This window comes from Dermacentor albipictus, chromosome 1 (genome assembly GCF_038994185.2).
Source record: "Dermacentor albipictus isolate Rhodes 1998 colony chromosome 1, USDA_Dalb.pri_finalv2, whole genome shotgun sequence".
In the NCBI taxonomy this organism is placed as follows: domain Eukaryota; kingdom Metazoa; phylum Arthropoda; class Arachnida; order Ixodida; family Ixodidae; genus Dermacentor; species Dermacentor albipictus.
Window position 1 is genome coordinate 7505039 of NC_091821.1, and position 27538 is coordinate 7532576.

Genomic DNA, 27538 nt, shown 5'->3' on the forward strand with positions numbered 1-27538 from the left:
GCGCCACGCCCTGCACAATGACCGTATTGAGTTGCAGGGAAAAGGACTGTTTCACCTCCTGAGTAATTCTTGCTCTGGGCTTTTGATGTACTAGAGTGTACCTCAATGCTTATGAATTCTTGAGGAGTCTTTTGCCCATTTTGCAGGGCTTGGTGCACCAGGAACATCTTGCCACACAGCCTAGCAGAAGTTCTGGTCATGACCAGTAGTCGAAAAACTTTGGATACAAGTCACATTTATTAAGTTAAAAGCCAAAACACATTTTGTACAGGGCAACCGCAATCACTACGGTGAGTCTTGATTCTCTTTGTCGTCCATAAAAAATTTCATCGGTGGCCAATACGCCATGTCGTCCAGTATTGCTGCAAGTAGGTGGGGAAAAGAAAAATAGCATCTTATAAGAACCAGAAGCATCTAGGTGCAACAGGTGGGCCAGCCTCACCTGTGTATATATTTGGTTTCTCACCTAGCGCGCAATGAAGTTAGCATCATCATCATCATCATCATCATCAGCCTGGTTACGCCCACTGCAGGGCAAAGGTCTCTCCCATATTTCTCCAACAACCCCGGTCATGTACTAATTGTGGCCATGCCGTCCCGGCAAACTTCTTAATCTCATCCGCCCACCTAACTTTCTGCCGTCCCCTGCTACGCTTCCCTTCCCTTGGAATCCAGTCCGTAACCCTTAATGACCATTGGTTATCTTCCCTCCTCATTACATGTCCTGCCCATGCCCATTTCTTTTTTTTTTTTTGATTTCAACTAAGATGTCATTAACTCGCGTTTGTTCCCTCACCCAATCTGCTCTTTTCTTATCACTTAATGTTACACCTATCATTCTTCTTTCCATAGCTCGTTGCGTCGTCCTCAATTTGAGTAGAACCCTTTTCTTAAGCCTCCAGGTTTCTGCCCGGTAAGTGAGTACTGGTGAGACGCAGCTCTTATACACTTTTCTCTTGAGGGATAATGGCAACCTGCTGTTCATGATCTGAGAATGCCTGCCAAATGCACCCCAGCCCATTCTTATTCTTCTAATTATTTCCATCTCATGATCCGGATCCGCAGTCACTACCTGCCCTAAGTAGACGTATTCCCTTACGACTTCCAGTGCCTCGCTGCCTATGGTAAATTGCTGTTTTCTTCCGAGACTGTTAAACATTACTTTAGTTTTCTGCAGATTAATTTTTAGACCCATCCTTCCGTTTTGCCTCTCCAGGTCAGTGAGCATGCATTGCAATTGGTCCCCCGAGTTACTAAGCAAGGCAATATCATCAGCGAATCGCAAGTTACTAAGGTATTCTCCATTAACTTTTATCCACATTTCTTCCCAATCCAGGTCTCTGAATACCTCCTGTAAACATGCTGTGAATAGCATTGGAGAGATCATATCTCCCTGCCTGACGCCTTTCTTTATTGGGATTTTGTTGCTTTCTTTATGGAGGACTACGGTGGCTGTGGAGCCGCTATAGACATCTTTCAGTATTTTTACATACGGCTCGTCTACACCCTGATTCCGTAATGCCTCCATGACTGCTGAGGTTTCGACAGAATCAAATGCTTTCTCGTAATCAATGAAAGCTATATATAAGGGTTGGTTATATTCCGCACATTTCTCTATCACCTGATTGATAGTGTGAATATGATCTATTGTTGAGCAGCCTTTACGGAATCCTGCCTGGTCTTTTGCTTGACAGAAGTCTAAGGTGTTCCTGATTCTATTTGCGATTACCTTAGTAAATAGTTTGTAGGCAACGGACAGTAAGCTGATCGGTCTATAATTTTTCAAGTCTTTGGCGTCCCCTTTTGTTATGGATTAGGATTATGTTAGCGTTCTTCCAAGATTCCGGTACGCTCGAGGTCATGAGGCATTGCGTATACAGGGTGGCCAGTTTCTCTAGAACAATCTTTCCACCATCCTTCAACAAATCTGCTGTTACCTTATCTTCCCCAGCTGCCTTCCCCCTTTGCATATCTCCCAAGGCTTTCTTTACTTCTTCCGGCGTTACCTGTGGGATTTCGAATTCCAAATGAAGTTGGAAACCTGAACTCAAACCTGTGTATTCTCTTTTGCTCATTGATTCCATGCAACATGTCAAGTTACTACTAGCAAAAATTAATCAAATACTAGCCTGTGAGAATGCACATACTTACAAAGAGTAGTTCTTTCATCATACCACATTTCAAATGAAGTGACAAATAGCACAATTCTAATCCTTGGGATTCATTGCTCAAAGAGAGAGAGATTAACTTTCATTTACGAACAGTTTTGTTCCAGCCGTCATTTTTGTAACTCGATTGACCTACCAATCACAATTTGTGAATTGTAATATAGGCCTTAAATTAATTATTTATAGAGTTGTTAACTAAAATTGTTATTGATTTATTAGGGGTGGAGAAATATATTTGAGGTTATGAATACGAATCAAATACTACACACCAATTATTCGTGCTCATATTCAAATAGGAAATATATGGTATTTTTGAATATTCCGAACTAACCAAATATTTTGCAACAGACTATTAAAGTTTGGTTACAGTTGCCTGTCTGCTAAACAAAGTATATTGGAAATTCTCATGAGTGCTACAACGACAAAAGTTCTCGAAGCAATGCAGAAACAAAATGGGCAATGCAAGCTTCGTTTTGGGTTTTGTGGCGAAAGCCTACATGACAACCTACAATTTGTTTGTAGTCTGTCATTTAGTGTTTTTGAGAGTCTATACCCATGTAGCAGTTTTACCTTCTACTCTGCAACCTGCAATGCTTTCCTTCCATAGGCCCTTTTTTTATGTGTCCATGGTACACAAGTCCTTCAGCAGCTTTTTATTTTACTTTTTCCACAACTTTTGCTCTTTTTTTTTTTGCAACCATTTATTTAGCATACTTGGTAAACTAGTCATACAGACACCATTCTTCCTGGGAAATATTGCTTGCAACCAGGCTCTGATGTTGTTGAGAGGCTAATCGTGCAGCTTTTTTTAATGAAAATAAGTCATCTTGTGTTTATAACGGAACTGTCTTTTCTGCACTAGTCAGTAATGGCTTGGCACTTAATTATAGTGAAGTAAATATTCCTACAATATATATAAGCATCTGCATTTGGCTATTCAATAATTGCTAGTTCATGTCTGTAAAAGTTAACATTTGCCCACCTCTATTATTTAGTAAATTATGCATTTTGATTTCTCACACAAGTAATGTCCATCTCTTTGAGCAGGATTCACCTCAAGCTTTAAATTTGTGCAGTCTGCCACAGGCAATCCTGAAAATTCATAACTAATTCTGAAACACTGTTACCAGTAGCAGACAAAATGGTAGCAGTGACTAACATGCATAGTTTGTCACTGCACAATGTTTCAAACCCTTGTTGATGAAACAAATTAGTTTTGCACTCTTTTCCATTCTACTTTTGTGGTGGTCAGCATTTTAATGATGTTAAATATGTAATGACTTTCCTCCAGAAATGAAGAACCATACAAGTAGTACGTACATGTCACTACATGCACATTCTGGACTTTACACTATTGGGGTACATTTTTATGTACTTGCATTTCCCACGGATAATCTGCGTCCATTATGATTTACTTATTGAAAAAGAAACTAGGCATAGCCACAATATGGTTGACAAAATTTTCTACGCTGTTGTCAATAAACATGAAACTAGAAACAAAAACAGGGGAGCACTGTCACCATGCTGCCAGAACATTGACAATTTGGAGAGTGGCTTTTTTACATGACATAAGTGACTATAATTTATTTTTTCTTTCGTGGTTGTTTTTAGCAAGGCTTAAAATAAAAATTTAACAGTTTTATATATTATTACTTCAATTGCTTAAAGTACAGTGCTTCACTAATTTTATGGCTACAAAAGACCACTTATTTTCTCATAGATGTTCATATTACTTCTTCAATTACATAGTATTGTCACGTAGTGGTGACGGCAGTTGCAGGGACGATGAGGACGGACAAAGGTTTGTCGAAAGAAGACTGTTTATTGGGCTGACTTGCGCCCACAATGCCCTGAATTACCCGGCGACGGCAAGGCGACCAGCGTGCTCGGCGATCGTCGAACAGAATGCCCGCCGCTGTCGTCTGCGCTCAATTTAAAGCGCGTCTTGGCGCATCTCAACTGGGCGCGTCTTGCGTTGCGTGGCGCGTCTCAACTGGGCGCGCATTGCGTCGCATGGCGGTAGCGCGTCTTGCGCTACGCCGCGTGGCGGCAGACTTGAAGAGTGAGCAAGCACTGCATAGATTCGCGGCAGTATATTCGACTATACTGCATCCGTGCAGATCGTCAAGCTGCCTGAAAGTCATAACTGGAGATAAAGTGATCAAGAATGATTTCAAGTAGCCTCCTTATTGCATATAAGCCACAGGATACATACGATCTTTGGAAGTTTCTGCAGAACTGTGACTCTTCTGGTTGGCTTCCTTCAATGGCTTTCTTGGCTCAGCATTTCCAGTATGTGAACTGAAAAGTGCACACAATGTCCGATACCAATGTACAGCCAGTGTCAGAAATAACGAACAATAAAAACATATCTAAAGGATTAACCAGAAAAAATTTCAACTGATGGAGCAAAGTCTGAATGCTGAAGACACATCTCAAGACACATCCAAGGGACACTAGAGAAAATGATAAGTGGAGCTGTAATGATAAATGGCCTAGAATACCAAAAAAGTTCCTTTTACGGAGAGCAGAAACTTGATAAGCTAGAAAACAATGTACCAGCTCGTCGTGACAGATTTCAACAGGCTTGATTAACTTTTTCATCCCTAAATATGGACCTAATTGAAGTCTAATGAAACCAAAGAATGAACCCAACAAGTTTTGAGAGCTTTTAGTGCCTCGAAGTGGGCCGGACACAACATATATGTTGAAATCCCTGATGTCACACTGACATAGCAATTCTGGTGTTTTGATAAAAAAATTAAGAAATTGAACTCTGGCCTTCATTTTCTCTTCTACTACGAACCTCTTATCGCAAAATTAATTCCAATAGAGTTTGAAGAATAATTTAGCAGTTTCACTAAATATAATGTCCGTTGGTGTTTGTTAATGCTGTCACATTCAAATCACCCAAGAAGATCTGTAGCAAACTTGACTATAGTTGACATCTGTGTAATGCGAAACACTGTCCGAATTGCAGCATGAGACGCAGACGTGCATCGAGCTAGTGGGGGCTTGTTCCAGACGCGCTGGCCAGGCTGGCCAGCGTTCCAGATGCACAGGCTGGCCATCCTAAGTGAGCCAAGAAAGCATTGAAGCAAGTTGTACCAAGGCTGTATACATGGTGGGGTTAACCCTTTGAGGGTTGATTTTTTTCGCCATATGTGACTGCCCAGAGTCGATCTTTTTTTTTATTGCAGATTCCAATTCTTCTAGGGACTTATTTCGAAAAAAATTTACCGTAATTTTTCTAGGGTGACCGTAAAGCGAGAAAAATATATTTCGCGTTGGCATATATGTACTCTTCATTCATGAATAACAACAAAAAAGGAAATAAACTTATAAGAATAAAAAATTTCATGCATTCTTATAACATAGTTCAAGGCTTTGAAAATGCGAACACGAGAATATTCCTCAAGACTAAAATGTTCCTGCTCTTACACTAATAGTATGTACATCCATAGCATAATGAACTGCGTAGGTGCACACACTCAAGAAAACTGTGTGGTTGTGTGCCCATCAAAAAAGCAAAACGTGTGACAAACTTCTGCTAATCTTCACCTTATCGCCAACCAAAGGCAATTAGTTTTCGCGAGTGTAAAAAAAAAAGGAAGCATCAGGAACGCATGCATGGCGGCATCCTTCCTATGCGCACCCCTGTGAGCACTAAACGAGCGAGAAACAGGTGGTCGCCCTTTGAGCAATTAGTAATGAGATAGCCATCAGTTTTGAGAGCGCAAGAAGCCGAAATCGCCTGCGGAACAAAAACCAAACCGCCACCTGCGCGCGCGCACCAATGCGCGGGAGCAAACTAACTCTAAAACAAACCATGCAATGAAAACCGAGAGAGGGAGGCGCGCGAAAGAAATTCCCTGTATTCCCACATAGTGCCAGCACATGACAGAAAAGAAAAAGTTTGAAAATTGGCGTGCTTTTTAAATGTACAGACGGCACCATAAATATACGCCATCGACTATTTTTGGACTTGTTCGCGACGCCGCATATTTACATCATTGACCCTCAAAGGGTTAATAAAGCTTTAGTTTGTTCATAAACCCCTTATTGTTTACGGATTACCAGAGCTATTGACAGTAATAGTGAAGCTGATAGCGACATGCTGTGACACTTTGTGAATACAGTAAACCCTCATTAACTGTAACTCCGATATCTAGAAATATAGGTTGAGCAGAAATTTTTTTTCTGGCTGTGGTTTCAACCCATTCGTTTCTCATCTATCTCGAAAAGTTTTTGCACCGAACTCCACATATATTGGAACCTTGGATTAAAAAATACCAGGAAAAAGGCAACCGGGCAGTGTCAGTAGAGTCGCTTCCACTCGCTTTTTACCAGGCGGCAGCTTGCTAACCAGCCGCAGTCCTAATTTATCTCCCCCCTTCTCTTTTTCTATAATCATCATCAGCCTATATTTATGCCCACTGCAGGACAAAGGCCTCTCCAAGCGATCTCCAATTATTGCTGTCTTGCACTAGCAGATTCCAACTTGTGTCTGCAAATTTTCTCATTTCATCCCCCCCCCCCTTATTTTCTGCCATTCTCGACAGCACATCTCCCTTTTCTTGGCACCCATTCTGCAACTAAGGGTCCCCAGGTTACCTACCCTATGCACTACATGGCCTGCCCAGCTCCATCATTTTCTCTTAATGTCAACAAGAATATTGGCTATCTCCGTTTGCTCTCCGATTCACACCGCTCTCTTTATGTCCCAACGTTATGCCTAACATTTTTCGTTCCATTGCCATTTGCGCAGTCCTTAACTTGTTTTTAACTTCCAAGTTTCTGCCCCAAATGTTAGCATCAGTAGAATGCAACGATTGTACACTTCTCTTTTCAACGATGGTGGAAAGCTGCCAGCCAGGATCTGGTAATGCCTACCATACGCACTCCAACCAATTTTTATTCTGTATATTTTCTTCTCATGGTCAGGGTGCGAGTAGTTTAGTTAGATAAACATACTCCTGTACAGACAGCAGAGGCTGACTGGCAATCATGAATTCTTGTTTCCTTGCCAGGCTATTGTACATTACCTTCGTCATCGGTATATTAATCTTCAACCCCACTCTTGCGCTTTCTCAGTTAAGGGCCTCGGTCATTTGTTGCAATTCATCTCCAGTGTTACTGTTTATGCATGTATATTGCTGCTAGGTGTCGCGAGCCAGCGCCGAGAAAGAAGTTGGGACTAGAACGTGCGCTCGGCAAGAAGCGGGCACTGAAGAAGTAGAAGCTGAGGACGCTGGCTTGAGTTATTGCGCCCCATCTTGTACAACTGTCTGCCTCGCCGACGTTGGGTACATCTTCCATTGTCTTTTCGTGACAAAACTGGTGGAGGTGCTGGGCACAGTTCATCCGATGCCACAAACCCCTCCTGGTAGCAGGAGTACCAGCCCTCTACTAGTGAACACACCTGTTCACTGGGCAAGCAGGAGAATCCGAGGATTGCCTCTGGAGCTTGATCATCTCTCCACAACAACATCGACGCCCCCACGAACCGATATGGAAGAAACGTCGATGTCCCTATCGACCATTAGGCAAGGTACGGCCACAATGGCAGCTCAGTTCCTGCTGCAGAATCTCCAAGTGCCGAAAGTGTTCCACGGGGATATCTTCGAGGATGTAGAAGACTGGCTAGTCCAGTTTGTGCGCGTTGCCGAGATAAACGAACGGAGCGACACGGCGAAGTTGAGGAATGTCTACTTCAGCTTGGAGGATGGTGCCCGCACTTGGTACGAGAACCGATAAGGGCTCATCAAATCGTGGCTCGAGTTCTGTCGTGCCTTGCTGGAGACCTAAACCAATGCTGATCGCCGCGAACAAGCCCAACGGGCACTCCAATCCCGCATTCATCTGCCGAACGGGAGCGTGACGTGGTACGTCGAGGATATGACTCATCTCTTCTGTAGGGTGGACCCAACCATGTCTGAGGAAAAGAAGCTACATCATCTAATGCGGGGAGTTAAGGAACAGCTATTTGCTGGCCTTGTTCAAAGCCCGCCGAAGACCGTGGCTGAATTCTTAACTGAAGCTGCCACGATGGAATAAGATGTTACACCAGCGCTCAGCTCTCTATGAAAGGCAATCGAACGCAACTTCACCTTCGGACCAGCGCTCAGCTCCGTATGACAGGCACGCGAACGCTGCTTCACTGACGGACACGGTTGCCTTTGGAAACGTGGACGTTCTCAGAGACTTTATCCGCTCTGTGGTGCGTGATGAGTTTCAACAGCCCAGCACTGACGGACACAGTTGCCTTTGGAAACGTGGATGTTCTCCGAGACCTTATCCGCTGTGTGGTGCGTGATGAGTTTCAACAGCCCAGCTGCCTGCCTCAGCCCACGCTGGGTTCCATTTCTGCCCTTGTGAGGAATGAAGTGCAGCAAGTGATCCAAGGTCCCGTTCCAAGCAGCAATGCAGCGCCTAGGACAGCACAGTTGCAGCAGCCGTCGTATGCATAAGTTTTGGGGCGAGTCCCTGTCCCTGCTCCAACCCATTTCGTCGCCGCCACGTCTTACGCCGCGCGTCATACGTCCCGCCACTCCCATCAGTGCAACTGATCCAACGTATGAAGGATTGGTGCCTGCTTGAAAGGAAATCTGTCGTCTGGCGTACCTCAGACAGAAGGCCTCTGTGCTATCACTGTGGAGAAGCCGGTCACGTATACCGCAAGTGCCCGTACCGCCGCCTCGGACTGCAAGGTTTTGCCACGGATTCACCAAGGCTCAGATATGGCGAAAGACCTAGGGCAATTGAAGAATACCTGAACCAGCAGAGTATGCCACTCTTTCCGCAGGTACATGGCGGCCGCCGAGCACAACAGGTAAGTCTAGCGAGAGTCTGTAGCTAGACATACCTGTTGTGCTCGACGGCCGCCACATTAGTGCTTTATCGGACACGGGTGCCGACTACTCTATTTTGTGCGGAAAACTAGCAAGTTATCACGCCTTGGTCTGGAACGCAAATTCGTACTGCTGGCGGGCATATCGTAACACCGTTGGGCATGTGCACGGTCAGAGTACAAATTTGTAGGTGTATGTTTCCAGCCAGCTAGCTGCCTTATATGTTCTCGGGAACTCATATTGAGCGTCGACTTTCTGCGAGAGTATGGTGCCATTATAAACCTCCGGTAGCACACAGTGACTTTTTCGACAAAAAGAGCAACGAACAGCCGCGACAATTGCCGACGTAACGCACTTCAGGTTTATGCTGACAGTGTAACTTTACCACCACACGCAATTGTCCTGGTAGCTGTAGTATGCTACGACCTGCGTGATGGCGAAGCTGTTGCAGAGGGCAATTCCTCTCTTATGCTGACTCATGGTGTATGTGCAGCCTGCAGTCTCATTATGCTTTGAGGTGGACTTTCGGCTCTCCTCGTGATGAATTTCGGCCATGAACATCGGCACTTATTTCGTCGTACTACTATCGCTTTCGTTGAGCCCATAGCAAACGTTGCTGAATGCTTTGCATCCATGATGAAGGAGGACCCAGCTCAGACACTCAGCCTTCGCATAGCCTTCATATAGTCTACGCTGATTACAACGGACCTGCGTACAACAGACTTTCGGATATAATGGACCATTTTTCAACCTTAGTTTGGTCTGCCTATTTTATCAATGCAACGAGGTTCGCTTTTACAGACCGCACTACAACGGACTATTGGCTACAGTGGACAAAATTAGCGGCAATTTTTGTCGAAATCGGGCGCATAAAATGGGCTTTTGCCGTGTTGACAGGGGCTGGCAACCTACTTGCGAGAGTCAGCCGACGATGGCAGCTCAATACCAATACACCTTCGACAATGCGCTACAATAATCAGTTCATATAATGTATGTCACAATAAGCATGAATGGTGGCAATCTCGCTTCCATTGTTATCAGGCGATTCCAGTGTGCAAATGTGTCTGGCTAGTCTGTTACGAGAAGTGCATAACCACAATAGACAACAGCATTTTGTCAAGCTATTTCACTGCAAACACAGGAGTAAGCTCACAATCGAATTCATGTTGTTTCTTTCTATACACAGTGCATGTTTTATTCTATTGCGCCAATAACAGATGAATGACGTAATATAGATGTGCTACAAGCACATGCACTGGCAGATAATTCTATCACCATCTTTCTTGGGGTAAAACAACAAAAATAAAAATAAAAAAGGATTAGAACAATCAGCTAGGGCCAAAACAAACCATATGATGACTACACTACATTTGTAGGATCAGTGCGAGTCTATTTGAACAACCCCGTCAGCACTGCTTAACATCGGACCTGCTCACAAAGATAAGAGAGCTAACAGTTGCTTTCGACAATAGTCGTGAATATCACTGGCGTGGGTGCATTATTGTTTAGATCAAAACGGTACAGCTTTCTATCCACCTACTTCAACACATGTGCACGGTCCTTTTGTTCCTGAAAAACAAATAGTTCTTGCACCTTTGGCACAGCTAACAAGGCCTAGTACAACCTGTCAGTGGCAAATGCAACTACTCTGGCTATAAGATATTGAGTTATAAAGACAATCCCACATCTTTCTTTGCATTTCTGCAAAAATTGCACCTTGCTACTTTCTGCGTTCTTCCCGTTTTTTTTTTACTTTTTCTTTACTTTTGGATTGCTCTGTATATACAAGCTCACAAGCCACAACAGTGAACAAGTTGATTGCCTGCAGACAAAACAGTTGCAAGTCTATCACAGTGACAAATAAATACCAAAGCAAAGTATTGCAAATGCAAACGAGTCACTGACCACATTGTCTCTAATCTGCAGGTGCTTTTCGTCACCATTGTCCAAGAGGTCTAGAATATTTTCGTTGTAGATTTCCATGTAGGAGACTCGTAATAAGTACTCCCGTTCTGGCACCTGTACCAAAATGAACACACCTTTTGGTAAGTGAGCACTTCAAACAAAACTACGACTATATTTGCTTGCATAAAACCTGAACATTTTGGGGAATCATGGCAGGGTAGTAGGGCACAGCTCTTGTGCCAGTTGAGTGCCCAAATATTCAGTAAAGATTCAGACGACGTTGCGAATGATATACAGAATATAGCAGCAAACATTGACTAGGCACTATGGCCACATTTATTCAAGATTCAGCACTAGTGATCAAGTTCAGCTTAATTCATTTGCTTTGGTTGGGATAGTTTTGTTCATTCCCGTGAGGTGGCGCTGCAAAAATGATCTTTCGATGTTAAAAAGTTTAATTTTGCTGTTATTCCTCCATGTTATGCTTCACTCTTTCTTGCCTTACATAGCAACGGAAGCAAGTATTAAGCAGCAGTATAAATAATATAAACATCAAAGCGTGAAGTATTAAAAGAAAAGAAAAAAACACTACACCTTGCTGAGATTCGAACCCTGGTCTTTTGCATGGGAAGCAAACATTCTACCTCTGCACCACCCTGCTATTAACAGCGCAAAATGTAGACAAGAGACGAGACAAGAAGACACCACAAGCGCTTGTGGGGTCTTTTCGAACAGCCACAGGCATGTTCGAAAACGCTCTGAAGGCCTGTCGCTACACATATTAGACATATCGGTGCTCGTAATGTGACAGGAAATACCGGGTGCACGCGTGTATAATTAAGGAATACATACTGTGTTCCGTGACAATAGCCCCTTCCCATGCTTGTTATGCTTCACTGCAATACCTCTGTGTATGCTTCACCAAGTAACATTTCTTTACAGAGGCGAAGCTGACTTTCAGGAACCGGCATTTTCTAGGTCAATCGCGAGGATCACAAAGGCGGAGTCCATGCCATTACTGACAGCAGCTAATTCTTTCAATAAAAAACTCGGCACCCAACGGCAAGAAGTTTCATAGCGAACGTCGAAGCAGCTAGGCCTAGCGTTGCTGCAGTGGTGGCAACGGCTGCCAGCGGATCTGCGTGCGAGAGTGCCGGTTCGAGGTGGCGAAGTAATCAAAACGGCAGCCGTGGTGCCTTTGATTATTGCCGTTTCGGACCTGCCGTCACGGCAAAACGTCCGGAAAATCGGACGGCGAAGAGTTCTTACATCGGAAATTTCACACGTTCTGATACGTTGACTCTATGGGGTACGTGACGGTGCCGCGAAGCCGTCCAAATTATCGGGAATCCGGAAAGTCAGTCCTTGACTGTACACTAGCAACTCCTCCAGCCGACGACAGGGCGTCAAAAACGATTCATTACGATTCCTGTCTGTTACTCGAGCCAGCATTACTGAGACTTTCGACCCTTTCAGTAAAATTGCCGCTAATTTTCCCTGATAGAGGCCCCAATTCCCTGAGTTTTCCCTGACTACTAAAAATCCCCTGAGAATTTCCGGTTTTCCCGGTTGGTAGACACCCTGGTGCACTATATTCCTTCACCCAATACCAGTTGTAATTGAAGAAACTTCGTATGACCTCGAAGAATTGCTCACTGAAGTGACGACGTTATATGGGTATTTACAACACTTCGTAGTAGGAGACAGTTCACTTTCACAGCCCGAGTCTTCGCCAGACGCCAAGCATCTGGCGTCTCTTGCTGGCGTAATATTCCTTTGTGGAATTGTCATATAGTACTTCACTATCGCTAATACAGCTCTTTCGGAAGAAAATGCAGCCTCTCTCTCTCTCTCTCTCTCTTTTTTTTTTTTATTGTGGGTGCGAGTATAAGGGCTGCTGCGCATGACTGCTGTTAATTCTTATTTGCAGTGAATCCGGCTTGGCTTTATTTCGGTGATTTAGTTGAATTATAAAGGGTGTCCCTACTATCATGCACTAGGTCTTCAAAAAAGAGCAATTGCGTTACTCGAGGAAAACCTAATGCGTAAAGTTTCCAGAACAGTGGAGTAGCCGCCACTAATTTTTCGTTAATGAGGTTTAATTAAGTTATTGCAATCAATTATCTAACTTGAGAAGTAATGTTTTAATTATGAAAGTGTGAATGAGGCATTTGCAGGCACAGCCAAGGGACACCTAACTGTGGTATTTTCAGCGACATACTAATTGCGTACCATTTTTTTCCCGGGTGGTAAAGGAACCCCACAATTATAACAAATACCATGTGACTGTGCACCCACCTGCATCATAAAGCAGTGCCCTCAAATAAGCTGACTGAAAGCAACTGCTTTGCCTGTCTTAAACCTGAAGAAAGAGACAGCGCATCACCTTGATAATGATACAGAAGGAGCACCATCAGCAGGTTTCATGGCTTCGCAGCTATTCCTTCCTCTAATTTCTATGTCACACTTATTATCCGTATCTCAAGGCCGACTGATCACATTGATAACAAAAGCCCCTTGATAATGCGGCCGAAGCACCGCTCTGACTATGCACAAAATGCAGAAAGCAATGTAATAGGCATAGAATGTTTAAAAATCCTGGCTCTGCTCACACCGCATCGAGAGAGTGCACACGCAGCTATATTTCGCACCAGAAACTTGCTTCAGACCAAAACCAAATTAAAGTGACGGTTTTAGACTTCATGTCAATGTATAACTGCGGCAAAAGCTAGCTCGTGGCAAAAAATAAAAGTGTTCCTCTTCACTTGAACATTATCACCCATGGCAGCAAAAGAAAATAAATGTACTGCTTCTAAATGAGCTGATTTGAGAATTGGGACGTCTACACAAAAAACAACAGAAAAAGAAAACCATCAGATTTCAGTGGTTCTGGTTATCTGTGAATGTGTAAGTGCCATTGAACACCAGCTGCTGCTTAGAGGGCTTCTTCGAACAGGTGTCCTTCTGCAGCTGGGCAGTACTGAGCCCGCTTTAGCACATCTTCAGTGGCGTTCTTGATCACCAACGTTCGAATTCTATACAGCAGACATCCATTATCCTTGTCTTGAGCTAATCTGACGTCTGTCTTGGTCATGTAAGCACAATCCTTCACATAACCCCAAAGAGAGAAATCGGAATTTTGCTCTTCCGAAATAAAGTACTCTTGTCATAACACCGTGTTTTTGTTTTTTTACGCGCCTTGAAGGCACACATCGCTAAATTCCCTCCCGTTAGTCACGACATCGGGAAACTGCCCTGAGATGTGTGGAGTTGTTAGAGACGCTTTTGACATGCATATTTTATATTTCAAATTATCAATATATCGAACTATTTCGCGATCCCCTTCGAGTTTGATATATCCGGGATCGACTGTACAATGTCAAGGATGAATAAACTAAAGGCAGATGCACTTCATCTGACAAAGGCCCCACCACCCAGTGACCTTTGTGTCTAATTACACAACTTGTATAATCCCTCAACCAACTTTTAAACAAGGCAAGCATACTATTAAGGCCCTTCTATACAAATCACATTATAGTAAGAGTGAAGTTAATGTTCGTGAAATCTGTCACTGCTTACTGTGCAGACCAAATAATATTTGCCTTGTGCTGTTGAGCAGTGGGCTTTGCATACACATGCAGAGTGCCACGAGCATGCGTATGGTGTGCATGTGCTACTTTGTCGATTACCAGGTATGCATGCTTTGATGCTGGTGAGACGTGGTAATGATCGAGTGATTACCCCTTTCTCGGCTGTGATTCAGATAGCATAGAGCCAAAACAGCTCTTCGTGCTTGATGCACCTGTTTGACCACTTTACACAAGTGCGATCACTTATGTACAGCATTCAGTGCAGGTTAGCCAAACTTCGCGACTCAATGCCTACTGTAAAAATTGAAAAATACAGCACTACAGAAGTTGAAGTGCCAGAACAGTCAAATATTGAAGTATACAGACCGAATGTGTGGAACAAGCTGATTTTTCCAGTTTCCATATATATATAGTGTTGCCATCTGCCTTCCATATGGCCTTTTCACCACTGTTTATCTCCCTAAAGAAGAAAAAAATACTGGTAAGACAGGGTAAAAAAACTTGTTACTACACAGACCAGAACATTTTTATTGCCGCACCCACATTTAGAGCAAGCATACATAATCCTGACCTCAGTCACCATCTGTCAGTGTGGCCGGTACAGTGACTGAGGGTTGCGCATGCCACAAGAACCCGGCTGAGCGCCAACCCTCTCCCTCATTCACCAGTTTCCGCAGTCCCGAGAAAAAGATGGCTGCAACCTACAATCGCTGAAAATTCAGGTCTACATAGCATTTCATTTGAAGAAAGCAGTTATGGTCAAAATAAAAACCCCAACCCCAATAGAAAAAGAATCGCATGCTTGCAGAAAAACAAGATGAAGTGACTTGCACAGATGCCATCGCCACTCATAATTGATAGGGCTTCACATTCCAAAGTCACACATCCTACGAATAACTGAGGCTTGACGTCCCAAAGGTGCACATGTGGTCTATGAGGGACATTGTAGTAGACGGTGTTCTTTGACATGTACCCGTGCCTAACCTTTTATGTGACAGTGTACAGACATCCCAGAAATTAAATGGAAGACAGGAGTGACGGCCAAACCGAAGGTTTGTTCAATCCGCTTACATCATTTTAGCTAGTTCACAATGTGCCGCATCCTGCCATTCGTGTTCAGCGGTAGAGCAATGGCACCCTCTGAACCGTGCCGTTCGTTTCCAAAGGTTCAGCACAAATGTAGTACTGGTTCACAATTTTTCTGCACTCTCCCTACTGATGGTGCCGACATGCAAGTGCAAAGCAGCAGCGCAGTCAGCGACACAGCACCCTGGCATATGCATGATTGAAACCCCGCTTACACACACCTACTGCATATATACAACACCGGATGTGTTGTTTACGTGCTTAAATTTTCATGCATGTGTACACTATTCAGCTGTCCGTGCTGATCGAACCAACATTGTTCCAGATTAAACAACGTGTCCCAATCAATATGTCAGGACTGCTGGTTTACTTTGATGTTTATTGCCCTGTAATACCGAGTGAAAAATAAGATCTTCTGCATGTTTACCAAAGAAGACAGAAGTTCAGTTCAACATATGCTCCAGGGTGTAGGTTGCTTATCTGTAGCACAGGAACGGCTTTTTTCTGCTGTTTTTAAGACTAAACGCCTATGAAGCAAACCATACCTGCAGTTTGGGATCCGTCATATTTTTACCATGCCTTTCAAACTAACAAGGACGATGCAGATTATGCGGACTAACCGCATCTGCAGCTCACCATTCATTTCATGTGTCGTGTTATGCCTGCATTGCTGAACTCGAGCTGCACAACTTTTGGACTTCTTGTACCCTGCCATGAAATGCTTCACAGTGGTGCATGCAAATCAAATGGACCTTGCATCTCAATGCACTAGTGGCGGCAGCATGTACTACTGCGCATGCACAAGATGAATCTGCAATGACTGTGATACGCTTTTGACAACTGCCTCATTGACAGCTCAATTGACAGCTTATTGTAACTGTCGATGCTAGGGGAGATTCTGCACTTGCAGTAGTCATTTGTCGGTGGCAAGCAGCTCTTTCCAGAAGCAATTGCTTCCTGCATATGTGGCAAGCGTCCTTGGCCAAGCTTTGTTTCTTGAGATAAGAAGTGCTTTCAAGATTTTTCGTAGAAATTTTTAGTAAGTGAACAAGCCAGCGTGAACACTCGCACAGTTGCTCATGCAGCCAAAGGACTGACCATCCACGGAGAAATGCAAGGGGATTGTTTCTGAAGTGTCATGTTCAAAGTGCCCCACCACTTACATTGATGAAAACTAGTTTTTCCGACAGAATCCACCAGAACAAGAACGACATACGAAAGCTCAAAGCCTAGCGCAGCACTCTCCCTGAACGCTGCGAGATGCATGACTGTGCAATTGATTTGAAAGCCACCTCTGTGGTCGAAACCAAGACCAACACGACAAGACATCTCCTTGAGTCGTGGCACGTTCAAAACACTCACAGCAACATCCATCGGTCATTGAGTACACTTCACCCTGTGCATGCTTAAGGCCCTTGCTGCACTACAGAGAGGAGGAGGAATTGGCAACACAAAGGCAGGAGCTGAAAAGACTTTTCGGTTGCTTCAGTCACCCCCTAAAGAAGGGACCGCACCAATCCCGAAATGCCTGAACTTTTTTACCTTTGGCTGGAGCAGTTCTTTCCTCTATTTCCCACCCAGCCAGATTGATCTCTGTTGAAAATATTTACTTTTAGGTCTTTGAATAAAAAGTGTTAATTGATCGCACATAGCAGCAGTCTATCGTGCTCTGAAATCAACTTAATGCGGCACCACTATCACGATGTTCCCGCTCACAGCGAGATGACGGCGATTGTTAACAAGAGCAATCATCGCATGCCTCAAGAAACGAAACTCAGGCAGCGACGCATACTGCACGTGCAGGAAGCAAATGCTTCTCGCAAGAGCTCCTCAAAGTTGATAAATGGTTGCTGTAAGCGCAAGACGCTTCCCTAGCACCTGCAGTTACAAAAAACGCTTGTTTGCCTGAGCATTTGATAAAGCAGTGGTCAAAAGTGTGCCACACTGCCACCACATTTTTTTTTTTTTTTTCATGCGTACTCTGTAGTATGTGCTGCCACCGTTGATGCACGGAGATGCAGTTTAGCCCAGTAATGTTCCGTGAAGGTAATTTTCCTCTTTTCAAGGAATTGCTGCCCACAATTTTTCAGGAAAGGAAAATCATTACGATATTCCGGGAAAGTTACGATTCATGGAGTAAACACTGAAATTATGCTAGTGAACAAGACATTGCAAAGTCTATCCACAGCACATCAATTTCAGTGCACGGGATCAACTAAGTATCAGTCAGTTTAAAGTTCTTATACTACATTATTGAAAAGCTCGTATTATGGTTAGTACAAGGCATAAAATGCAGACTGCTGCGTCAATATTTCCTTGGTTAAACAACTGAGAATCACTTTAAAGCTGGATGACAAATTTTGGACTATGCGGCAGAAATGCCCAGAGTTGAACAGTAAACATTAGAAAGTGAATGTTTGTTTTACGCGTTATACACGAAAGTGACCAATAAACCTTGCAAGGTCACTCAACGTAACTTTCATCTAACAACCACGTTTGCCAAGGAACTTTCTTTTCAGGGAAACTTATGGGTATATTTTTCTAATCATGTGGGTAAAAAGGCTGAGGAATAGAGAACTTTCATTTCTACGAATGGGAATTTTTCTGTGAGGTGCGGAACATCACGGATTCGGCCTTCGCTCGCGTGCTCCGTTTACTTTCTGAGGAACCTGTACACGCTTGTGCACCTGTTTTTGCCACTTCCGTTCAACGGTGGCTGGAAAAAAGTTAGGAAAAAGAAAAGCATCGAGCTGGAGCCAGATTGGACTTCCTGCATATTAAATGCCGCTCTATTTCACTTTGAGTGTGCAGAGTATCGTCACGCATATACGGACACTTTAGTGAATGCACTACCGTGTTAGATGGGGTGTTCGACATGTTGTTGGCGATGCTAAATCAATGGCTTTGCCTTTTCGTAATCTTGGGTGGATTGTGGGGTTATGCACCACATAAACTGCTAATAAACAGTTTCTGCAGCTTCACGCCTGAAGTAGAACGCGCTATTTGTTTCGATGCACGTAATCAGCTGGTGGCCAGTTCATTTGCGCATCCGTTGAGTTTTAAAGCAAGCTGACAGTTAACTGTAGCAAAAAAAGAAAACGTGAGAAGGGGAACGGGAAGTGCATGTTCAGTAGAATATAAGGGTGTGTTGTTCTCAATGCCACAGTTAGGTCTCAGCAATAGAGCGATGAAATAACAGCGTCTATTGTAAAAGCAACAATCCTGCCGAACGCGCATTGTTACCGCCACATAGTAGCTACTCCATTGTTGATTGTTCTGCTGTGAATTCGATGCAGCTGCACTGTTTATATGGCAAGACGTATGAAATTTGACACACGAAATGCTAGACGCAACGACGCCTCGCACTCCAAGCAGTTAGTGTGACACAGTGATAACCGCATAACGTAACTCCAACTCACCTGTCAATCGGAGGCCTCAGCCTGACAGCTACCTTGATGTTCGACATATTACTAGCATGGGCTGCTTGCTCGAGGGCGAAATTAATGAAGGCCGACGCACATTGCTTATTTCATTGGCAAAACTCGTAGCAGCTACGACATTTGACGTTGAAAGGTTCGAAATGGTTCGAACGAGCGGCGCGAGCCATGCGCGCTGCGCGAGCGGTAACGTGACGTCACAGCTGCGCCGAGGAAAGCAATCATTTTACTAAAATAAATCAAATTAACTGTATCTTGAGCAAAAAAGTAATTATTTTTTTAATTTAATGTTTACGCTAGTGTTACAGCGTCTGTTGCTTTTCTATTATTGGGTCTAATTCAGCTTGACCTCAGAGATGTAGGCAATGTTTCAAATTGTTGAGTTAAATGCACATTTTCCATTAGAATATGCATGCAAGTGGTCCATAGCGTTGTTATCCTGTTTTATATACGAGCAGTGTAAAACTTTGACGGCTGCGCTGGCATAATTACAACTGAGGTCAAATTTGAGCGAACATAATGGGAACAATACAGCAAGCTTAGGCGCGATGGTAAATGCGTTTTGATATAATACAGCCTTTAAAAGAATTGTAAGCAAGTGTTCGAAAGTACCATACTGCTGCTATTAGCTAGCTTTTCCAATGTCCCAAGATAACTCTGCGTTTTCGATATTGTATACTCTGAAGGAATAGGCAGTACTTTAAAGGGGTTGGGACATCAAATTTTGAGGCTATAAAAAGCATGTTGTAGGCTGCTTCGGTATGCAAGGACACCCCGAACGAGGTATCGGACGCTGCAAACATTTCAAAATAATTTTAATTCAGCTCCAAAAAGTCATTAAAAACTCCTTCTCGTAGTCGAGACCCATCGCTAGCGCGGCAGCTACTACGTCACAGAGGAGAAACGAAAATATTGACGTCATAGCACACCAGCACAAAAACGTGACGTATGATGAGTAGCGATGAAATGCCGGTTACGGAGCCTGCTGAGCCGAGCGACCGAGCATAGCCTCCACTATGACCGAGCTACAGGCATATAGAAATCCTTTCTTAATGCAAAGAAGGGGTAAGGCGTGCAGACACGGACACAGGAGGAGAGAAGTGGACAACACGAACGCCGCACGGCGGCCCGCGAATGGCAAACTGCGTGCGGCGAGTTGCTGTGCCGACGGGCCTTTGCACGTTTGAGTGTAAAACAGTAGCCGGCCGACTCCGAAAGGGACCAGGATATGCGGCGTTCGTGTTGTCCGCTTCTCTCCTCGCATAGTCGCATAGTTCGGCAGCTCGGAGCGGTCTGTCCTTCGCTTGGCCTTTCTCAGTGTGAAGGCCCGTCCATGTTACCGGCACGGAAACTCGCCGCACGCCGTTTGCCGTTCGGGGGCCCCCGTGCGACGGCGGTTTTGCTTGCGAACGGCGAGATTTCCTAGCCGTAGAGAGCACGGGCACGGGGCCCATTTGTGCGGCAGCCGTACGGCGAAGCGACCAATCAGCGTCCGAGGAGTGGTCACTCTGTGCACCGACGGCAGCTTCACCGCCTCTGATCGTTCGGCGCCGCCGATATCGTGGCTAGGCCTTTTCCGGTTCACTTCGAAGCTAACGCTAACGGCGCTTCGGAATGAATCACCGACTCTCACAAGCCGCAATATTTTCTTACCGTTGTTGTCGCTCTTCGCAATAATTATAATAATCGCGACATGCACTTCGAATCGCCAGTTGACCTCTGCTGGCAGAGCACGCGTATGCGCGAGCAGACGACGCAGCATAGTTTTACGTCACTATTTTTTGTGGCCCACGTGACCAAGCCATGTTGCGTTTCCTCCTCTGTGACGTCATAGCATCCCCCGGAGCCCAGAAACCGAAACCGAAATCGCTCGGTATAATAATGCGATTATTAAATTATTTATCGGATATATATGAATCCCGCTGTGTGTATCGTGCTCCCTGAAGCATGACGCAACGTTTGAATCAACAAACGCATGAACGAAAATTTTGATGTCTCCACCCCTTTAAGTGCAATGTGCAGAGCAGTTTTAACGTTTCTGGCTTATTTACATGCATTACGAATAATTACTGAACCCTCATATCTTTATTTTTATTTTTTCCACGCGTGATACTTTAGGTTCGCGTGGTGTCCTCACTGAACTAAAGGAGGCAGCTTCCTTATGTTTGCTGACTGTAAGGACAAGATAATGGGTGTCCTGGAGGTAAAGTTCGAACTAGATAGGTAATTGGGGCTATCGCAATATATTACGCATGCAAGCACTCTAGAGTGTTATGAGCGTGTCTAACGAGAGGGGCAGAATTTAGCCCCCTGGCTTGACAGAACATTAAAAGCCACCAAGACCAAATTTAAGGAAAATTGGTCGTAGGCTACGGAAACTCTCTGTGAGAACTTAAATACGGTTGCAGCAAACACGTTTCAAAAAATTCTTATTCAAGTGTGATATTGCCGCGTGACAGAAGAAATCTATCGCATTAGGCCAGCATCGATGAAAAAGACGTAGAGGTGGCTGTTTGTTTTTGTAGGTATCCTTTTCTTTCTTTTTTTTTTCCTCATCGAATTTGTAACAATTCAAAGGATAGGTAATCGTTTCAGCACGCAATTCCTGGCCATTCCCCCAGTGTGGGTATGAGCCATAACATGGGGTCATCATCATAATCATCATCATCATCCTCGCCATAGTGGCTGCTGTGACTCCTTTGCTGCTCGCCTTACTTGTAAATATTTGTAAATATACGTGTTCTTGTGCGAAATTTTTGGTGGAGGTGCGGGGTACGCTGCTTGTTCATGACCATCACCCCAGCAGGGAACTCCGAAGTGGCCGCCGCGTTGTTCCCTCGGCGATGGCCACTGAAGCACTGTTGCGTACTCCAGGGTAGCGTATCGTACTGCTGCCGAGAAGTAGCGGCATCTGCCTATCGAAGCTCAGCCGACGTTACTTATAGCGTGGCGTTGTCGGCGGGCTGCAGGCATACGGTAGACCATGGCGACCAAGCAAGGGCGAGAAGATTTCTAGTACGAAACTTGCACGGTTTATTCAAAGGTAGATGAACGAAAATGAGAAGAGCATGAAGTGTTTAAAAATACATTTCGGAGCCCCTTAAATAGGCTCTCTACAATCGTGGGCGGGATCTTGCTTCCGTCGATGTCACGTGACCGGCACGGAAAGAGGGCCCCTCCTCCTCTGGTTATACCGAGCCTGCTGAAGGAAGAAGTCGTCCCGCCTCCCGGAATTGTAGACGCCTGTGCGCCTCTTCTGCGCTTTGCGGGTTCGCGGAAGTTCTCTTCTAGGTCCAATTCGAGGAAAGGGCCTCTCTAAACTCGCGCGCGCGCGCACACACACACACGCACACCCACACACAAAAGAGGCTGTACACTGCGGGGCTTCCGGCACACAGGCGCACTCGAAACGGTCATGGCGAATTAGAAAGTCACGCTTCATTTCAACGAGGCCTGGTAAGAGGTCTGGTGAGAGAAAGTTCTTTGTGCACGAAGTGCGTGTCGTTAACCATCGCAGGAGGAGTCACGCCTCATTTCGACGAAGATGGTCGGGTGAAATATCTGTCGCCACGTGGTGTCAGACGCCAACCCTAACAATGCGTGTCAGCAAACAGAGCAGGTGGGACGATACCCTTATATGCCGGAAAATGTGGTATTTTATCTAAAGAGAACTGTACGCGTCTGGTACGAGACGCATATATAAGCACGATCTCACCAGCTGGAACCTATACAAAGAAAAACTGAACGACTTGTTCGGCAAGCCCTTGGGTCGTCAGTTAGCCACTAAAAAAGAACTTGGCTCTCGCGCACAGTCATATACTGAATCATAAATTCGTAAATTTCGTATATCGATATTGTAGCGCTTTGCCGCAAAGTTGACGGTAACATGTCCGAAGCGGACAAGATCAGGCACATACTCAAAGGTACCGACGACGCATTCAACCTCTTGGTATTCGGGAACGCTGCTACCATGCATATGGATGCCATCGTGAAAGGGTATCGGTGATTCAAACAAGCAAAATCCCGCCGTATTGCTGCAGCAATTCAATAGGCTCCCCAATACTGCCGCATCGTCATCATGTGAAGAACCGCCACAGACTTCACAATTGCCTGCTTCGGACACTTAAAAAAAAGTACCGACGATTACGTTACTTCCTAATGCGAAATTTGAGCGCAGCAAATAAGCTGTTTCACCTTTTCGATAGATTGAGGCAAAGAAATCGAGCAACACATGTATGCGCTATCACAGAATTTTTTTTTTATTTTTCACACGTATTCCTTTAACAAAGACTCCACTAACAGTTCTTGACAGTCATGAAGGAAGCTTTGTGGTCGGAGAAATAGACTGTGCATGCATGAAGAACACAGTCTGAATTGACACACGTCCGAGTTGGGAAACGCACACCGGAGATTCTCACGGCACGTATCCGGAAGCGGTTTCACGTCATTTTGGAACCAGAGCCGATCACACACTGAACACACACTTCCAAACGGATTGTCTGTAAACTGTCGCCGGAAAACATTTGTTGCACCCTGACTGTTTGCGAGCCTTTGTTTGCGTTTGGCCTCGGCCTCGGCCGCGCGAACGGTAGAGTCTTCTCTGCGACGGCGATGAGCTTCTGCTTCAGCCTCGCTTACTGCTGGTTGCTCTCGACGGCGGCGATGAGCCTCCGCTTCGGCGGCGCGAACGGCAGGGTCTTCTCGGCGGCGGCGCTTAGCCTCTGCTTCGGCGACGCGCGTACTCCTGGATCATGTCGACGGCGGCGACGGTAAGCTTCTGCTTCGGCGGCACGCACCTCTGGATTCTGACGGCGACGGCGCTGGGCCTCTGCTCTGGCAGCTCGTTTAGCAGCAGCAGCAGCAGCAGCAGCAGCAGACGGAGGACTTCCATCGGTCGTCTCGCTCATGGCTCAGAAAGAACTGGCAGATAATTTCGCAGTGGCGAACGGCAGCGGCAATTTCGGCTCGGGCGGTGCACATATACAGATCCGCCGCCACCGATCTGGCTCTCTGATTGCCACCGCACAGGGCGAACGGCAGCGGCAATTTCGGCTCGGGCGGTGCACATATACAGATCCGCCGCCACCGATCTGGCTCTCTGATTGCCACCGCACAGGGGTTGCATTGGAGGAGGAGCGAAGAAAGGAATTAAGTTCGAGCCGGCGCTTTGACAACCGGAGACTTGCAGGAAGAGGGGGGCGGCGTGTACACCCAGCGGCAAACGATGGGGGCAGAAGCGCGCGCAGCAAGTGGACAACACGATAAAGGGAGGAGGGAAGAGATAGCAGCGACTGACTGATGCCGCTGACGCCGATAGTGAGTCAACCCCAGCTGCGGAGTTGGTTTCAGGGACAACGCCGCCGATGCCGACACAAACAATATGATACCCTCGCTTCCGCAGCGCTAAGAACCAGGTCTAGCCGTGGGAAGGTGGTCACGTATTCGTCGACGTGCCGGGGCCTACGTGAAATAACCGGCGCGTCGGCAACTGAAGAGCACCCTATCCGCCACACAAGAACAGCTAGGGGGGGGGGGACCCTTTCCTCCTCTTTCTGCATGGCGGCGACGGTGTTCTATGCAGTCACGTTATCTTGACTCTCTAGCGGCGTCAGCGGCATCCAGCGGTATCAGTCGGTCGCTGCTAGCGCTGGGGGGATGAAAGGGAGGCGGAGCTGGTTACGAGGCCGACGACAATTAACGCCGACGACGACGCGAAACCCAGGAACGGACGCCAAAGAGCTGCGCTCTAAAACGTATCGTTCGTCCTGAAATAGAAGCAATGTCACCAGCCCCTCTTGTGCCCGATATCTCCACTGCTAACCAGCCTATGGTTTCCTTGATTGAAGCTGTGGTTCGACAGGAAGTCGCTAATTTGGGACTCTCGTCTGTCTGCACCGGGCGCGCTCCAGCAGTCACACCATCAGTTCCACCAGTCGCACCGAGGCGCCAGCCCTTTTATTCGCGATGCCGCAATCCCGCCGAGTGGAGGACACCAAATGATCGCCCAATGTGTCGCGTGCTCTCGAGTTGGGCATATGCTGGGGCCGTCGCCGTCTGGCTGGAGCACCCATAACCCTCGCCCTGAAGGCTACTGCCGTACAACATCGTCGCGCTCTCTGTATACCGACTGACACACCCGATGTCGACACTCGCACCAATGTGTATAGCAGGTCACCATCACCGTGCGACCGCCGATTCCCTTCGCCTGCCAACCCTGGACGCTAGGCACCGGAAAACTAGCGAGTGCAGCGCCCGGAGGTTACGCTGCAGTTTTGACCCGGCTTCGAAATCCTCGTCTTACTGTACCTACCTGGTCTAATTTGCTTGAAGTCCAAGTCGACGGTGTTACTGTTACGGCCCATTGATACCGGTACACAAATCTCGGTGATGAGCGCTAGTCTTCGCGAGAAGCTTAAGAAAGTCCTGACACCTGCCATGCAACGTGCAGCAAGAGTCGCCGATGGAAGTACACCTACCGTTGTTGAAACGTGTACTGCCCGCGTCACTATATCTGGCCATCGGACAGGTGATCTGTTTCTTGTGCTTGAGCAGTGCCCATACGACGTGATCTGGGGCACTGACTTTTCATCCACACATTCAGCCCTTGTCGACTGTGGCGCCGGTGTCCTTCAACCGGTGAACCATCAATAATGTATTCCATGACCCCTTCAGCAGTTGCAGTGGTGGTTTTGCAACAGCGTCTCTGGACATCCACTTTCGCAGGGGCGGGATGGCGAATAATTTTTTTTCAAATAAACAATACCCAAATGCAATAAAATGATTGTGCTTAATTGGCTTATATTTACCATGCCTTTACAAGACAGCTCTTCACTGTCTTAAATATAAAACAACGAGACCTGCCCGATTTCCTTTCTTTGTTTTGTCTTTGTCGTTTTATCACGAGTGTTCATTCTTTTTCTTTTATCTTCTCCATTTCTATACTTTCCGAGCCGTATGCCCACGGGTATTCCAGCGCTCTGCTTCCTTCGCTGCGATTGCTGCAAAATATTTGCGCGTGCTTGTGGAGCGGTTGCATATACGTGCCTGTTCCATCGTTAATTGAGCCTAACCTTGCCACAAAGCTATATGTTTCACACTCGCGGCATCTCTCGTGTGTTGTACCGAGCCGAGGGGCATATGTACGAGTCTGGGTCAGGGAAGCACAGTTCTCGATCTTGAGGGTTCCCGCTTCGTCCATTTCTGGCTGCCTGCAGGTGTGCTATTCGGTGGCCCAAACATTTTGAAACTTGAACAACATATCAGGACCGCTTTCCCTGAGCAAATCTGTGAGTACTTTATATAATGTAAACATTGTGTTGGTTTAACATTATATGAACCAGGCAAACCTACCTTACAAAACACGCAGTAAACTATACAGATTGACCAAGTTCACCTCGCGCCTAAAAATAATAATAGTAAAGCTATGGAGGCTATGCAACGAAGATTCTGAGAGCGTACTTTAGACAACGCAAATTCAGCTCGCGCTGCATTAACCCAGCTCACTGTAATGTTCTGAGGATAGCATCACTGCTGCACAAGTGCATCTATGTGTAATGGTTACCAAACTATTATATACCAAGGGGCTCCCGCATCGTTTGGTGCTAGGTTTGTTCTTTGTGTATGCAAACTGTTCGTCGCTACGCAATAAAAACAATTGGATGACTCTCACTTTTTTCTTTTCTTCAAGTACGCCTTCTGGGGTCCGCGAGCCTAAAAAAAAAATATCAACAATGGCTCGAGTGTATCGAAAAAAAAAAAATCGGGGTTATACATAGTTCAGGAAGTGTAAGCCTAACTGACTATTGCTGATTTATATGGGCGGCATCGATGTCCTCGTAAATGTGCTCATCCCCGCTTTTGGGCGAACGCTTGGTCGGATCCGCCGCTCCTTTCGACTTGGCCCCGGGCGCCCCAGCGGAGTGCTTCGCATTGGGCGAGGCGGCAAGCTTCTCCTTGTCCCGCGATATGGTGCATGGTCTCGACGTGGTCCTGGTCGGGGACCGGCTCGTAGGTGACCTCGGTCAGGCCGTCCCTGGTCTGCAGGTACAGCTGCGACTTGTTGGAGCCGGGCACTTCGACGTCATCGTACACGTTATCTTCCCACGTGCTCGACGCACCGGACGCCATTCGGGACGGAAGCGGCGGCACCCTCGTCCCTGGCGGCAGCCGCTTGCAGAAGGGCTGGCGCTCGGGAGGCTTCCTGCACGGCTGCAGAGCGCCGACGCCTGGTTCCGTTTCACGCAAGGTTAGCGCGCGCCAAAATGTAACGAGTTCGGCCCGATGTGTAAACCCCGTGACAGGCTCTCCCAGCGTATACCGCCATCTCATCTAAAGAAACAAAAATTCTTTTTTTCCTTTGTGATGCGCATAACGTCGTCTTCGCACGCCAGAGTCGCTGTGACCTCTGAAATGCGTAGACAGGCCCCACAATTCTTCGAGCAAACCTGACCCACGAAAGTCCGCCCAATTGTCATTTCTGGGCTTAGTTTGGTACTGCATCG

General features: G+C 46.0%; 1 protein-coding gene across 3 annotated transcripts; it reads right to left on the minus strand.

Annotated features, from left to right (window-relative positions):
• Positions 1–218: 218 nt before the first annotated feature.
• LOC139060053 (uncharacterized) lies at positions 219–25645 on the minus strand. Of its 3 annotated transcripts, none has more exons than XR_011514587.1 (5): positions 25514–25645; positions 14881–14974; positions 10925–11038; positions 4384–4469; positions 219–362 (listed from the first exon to the last, which is right to left on the minus strand). XR_011514587.1 is itself a non-coding variant. In XM_070538814.1 (4 exons), the coding sequence occupies exons 1-4, from the start codon at positions 19064–19066 to the stop codon at positions 327–329; spliced, it is 291 nt and encodes a 96-aa protein (XP_070394915.1). In that variant the 5' UTR covers positions 19067–19251; the 3' UTR covers positions 219–326. The 3 variants fall into 3 exon arrangements, 1 of the variants encoding a protein (XP_070394915.1); XR_011514586.1 differs by lacking the exon at positions 25514–25645 and adding an exon at positions 19020–19248; XM_070538814.1 differs by lacking the exons at positions 4384–4469; positions 25514–25645 and adding an exon at positions 19020–19251.
• Between the last annotated feature and the right edge of the window lie 1893 nt (positions 25646–27538).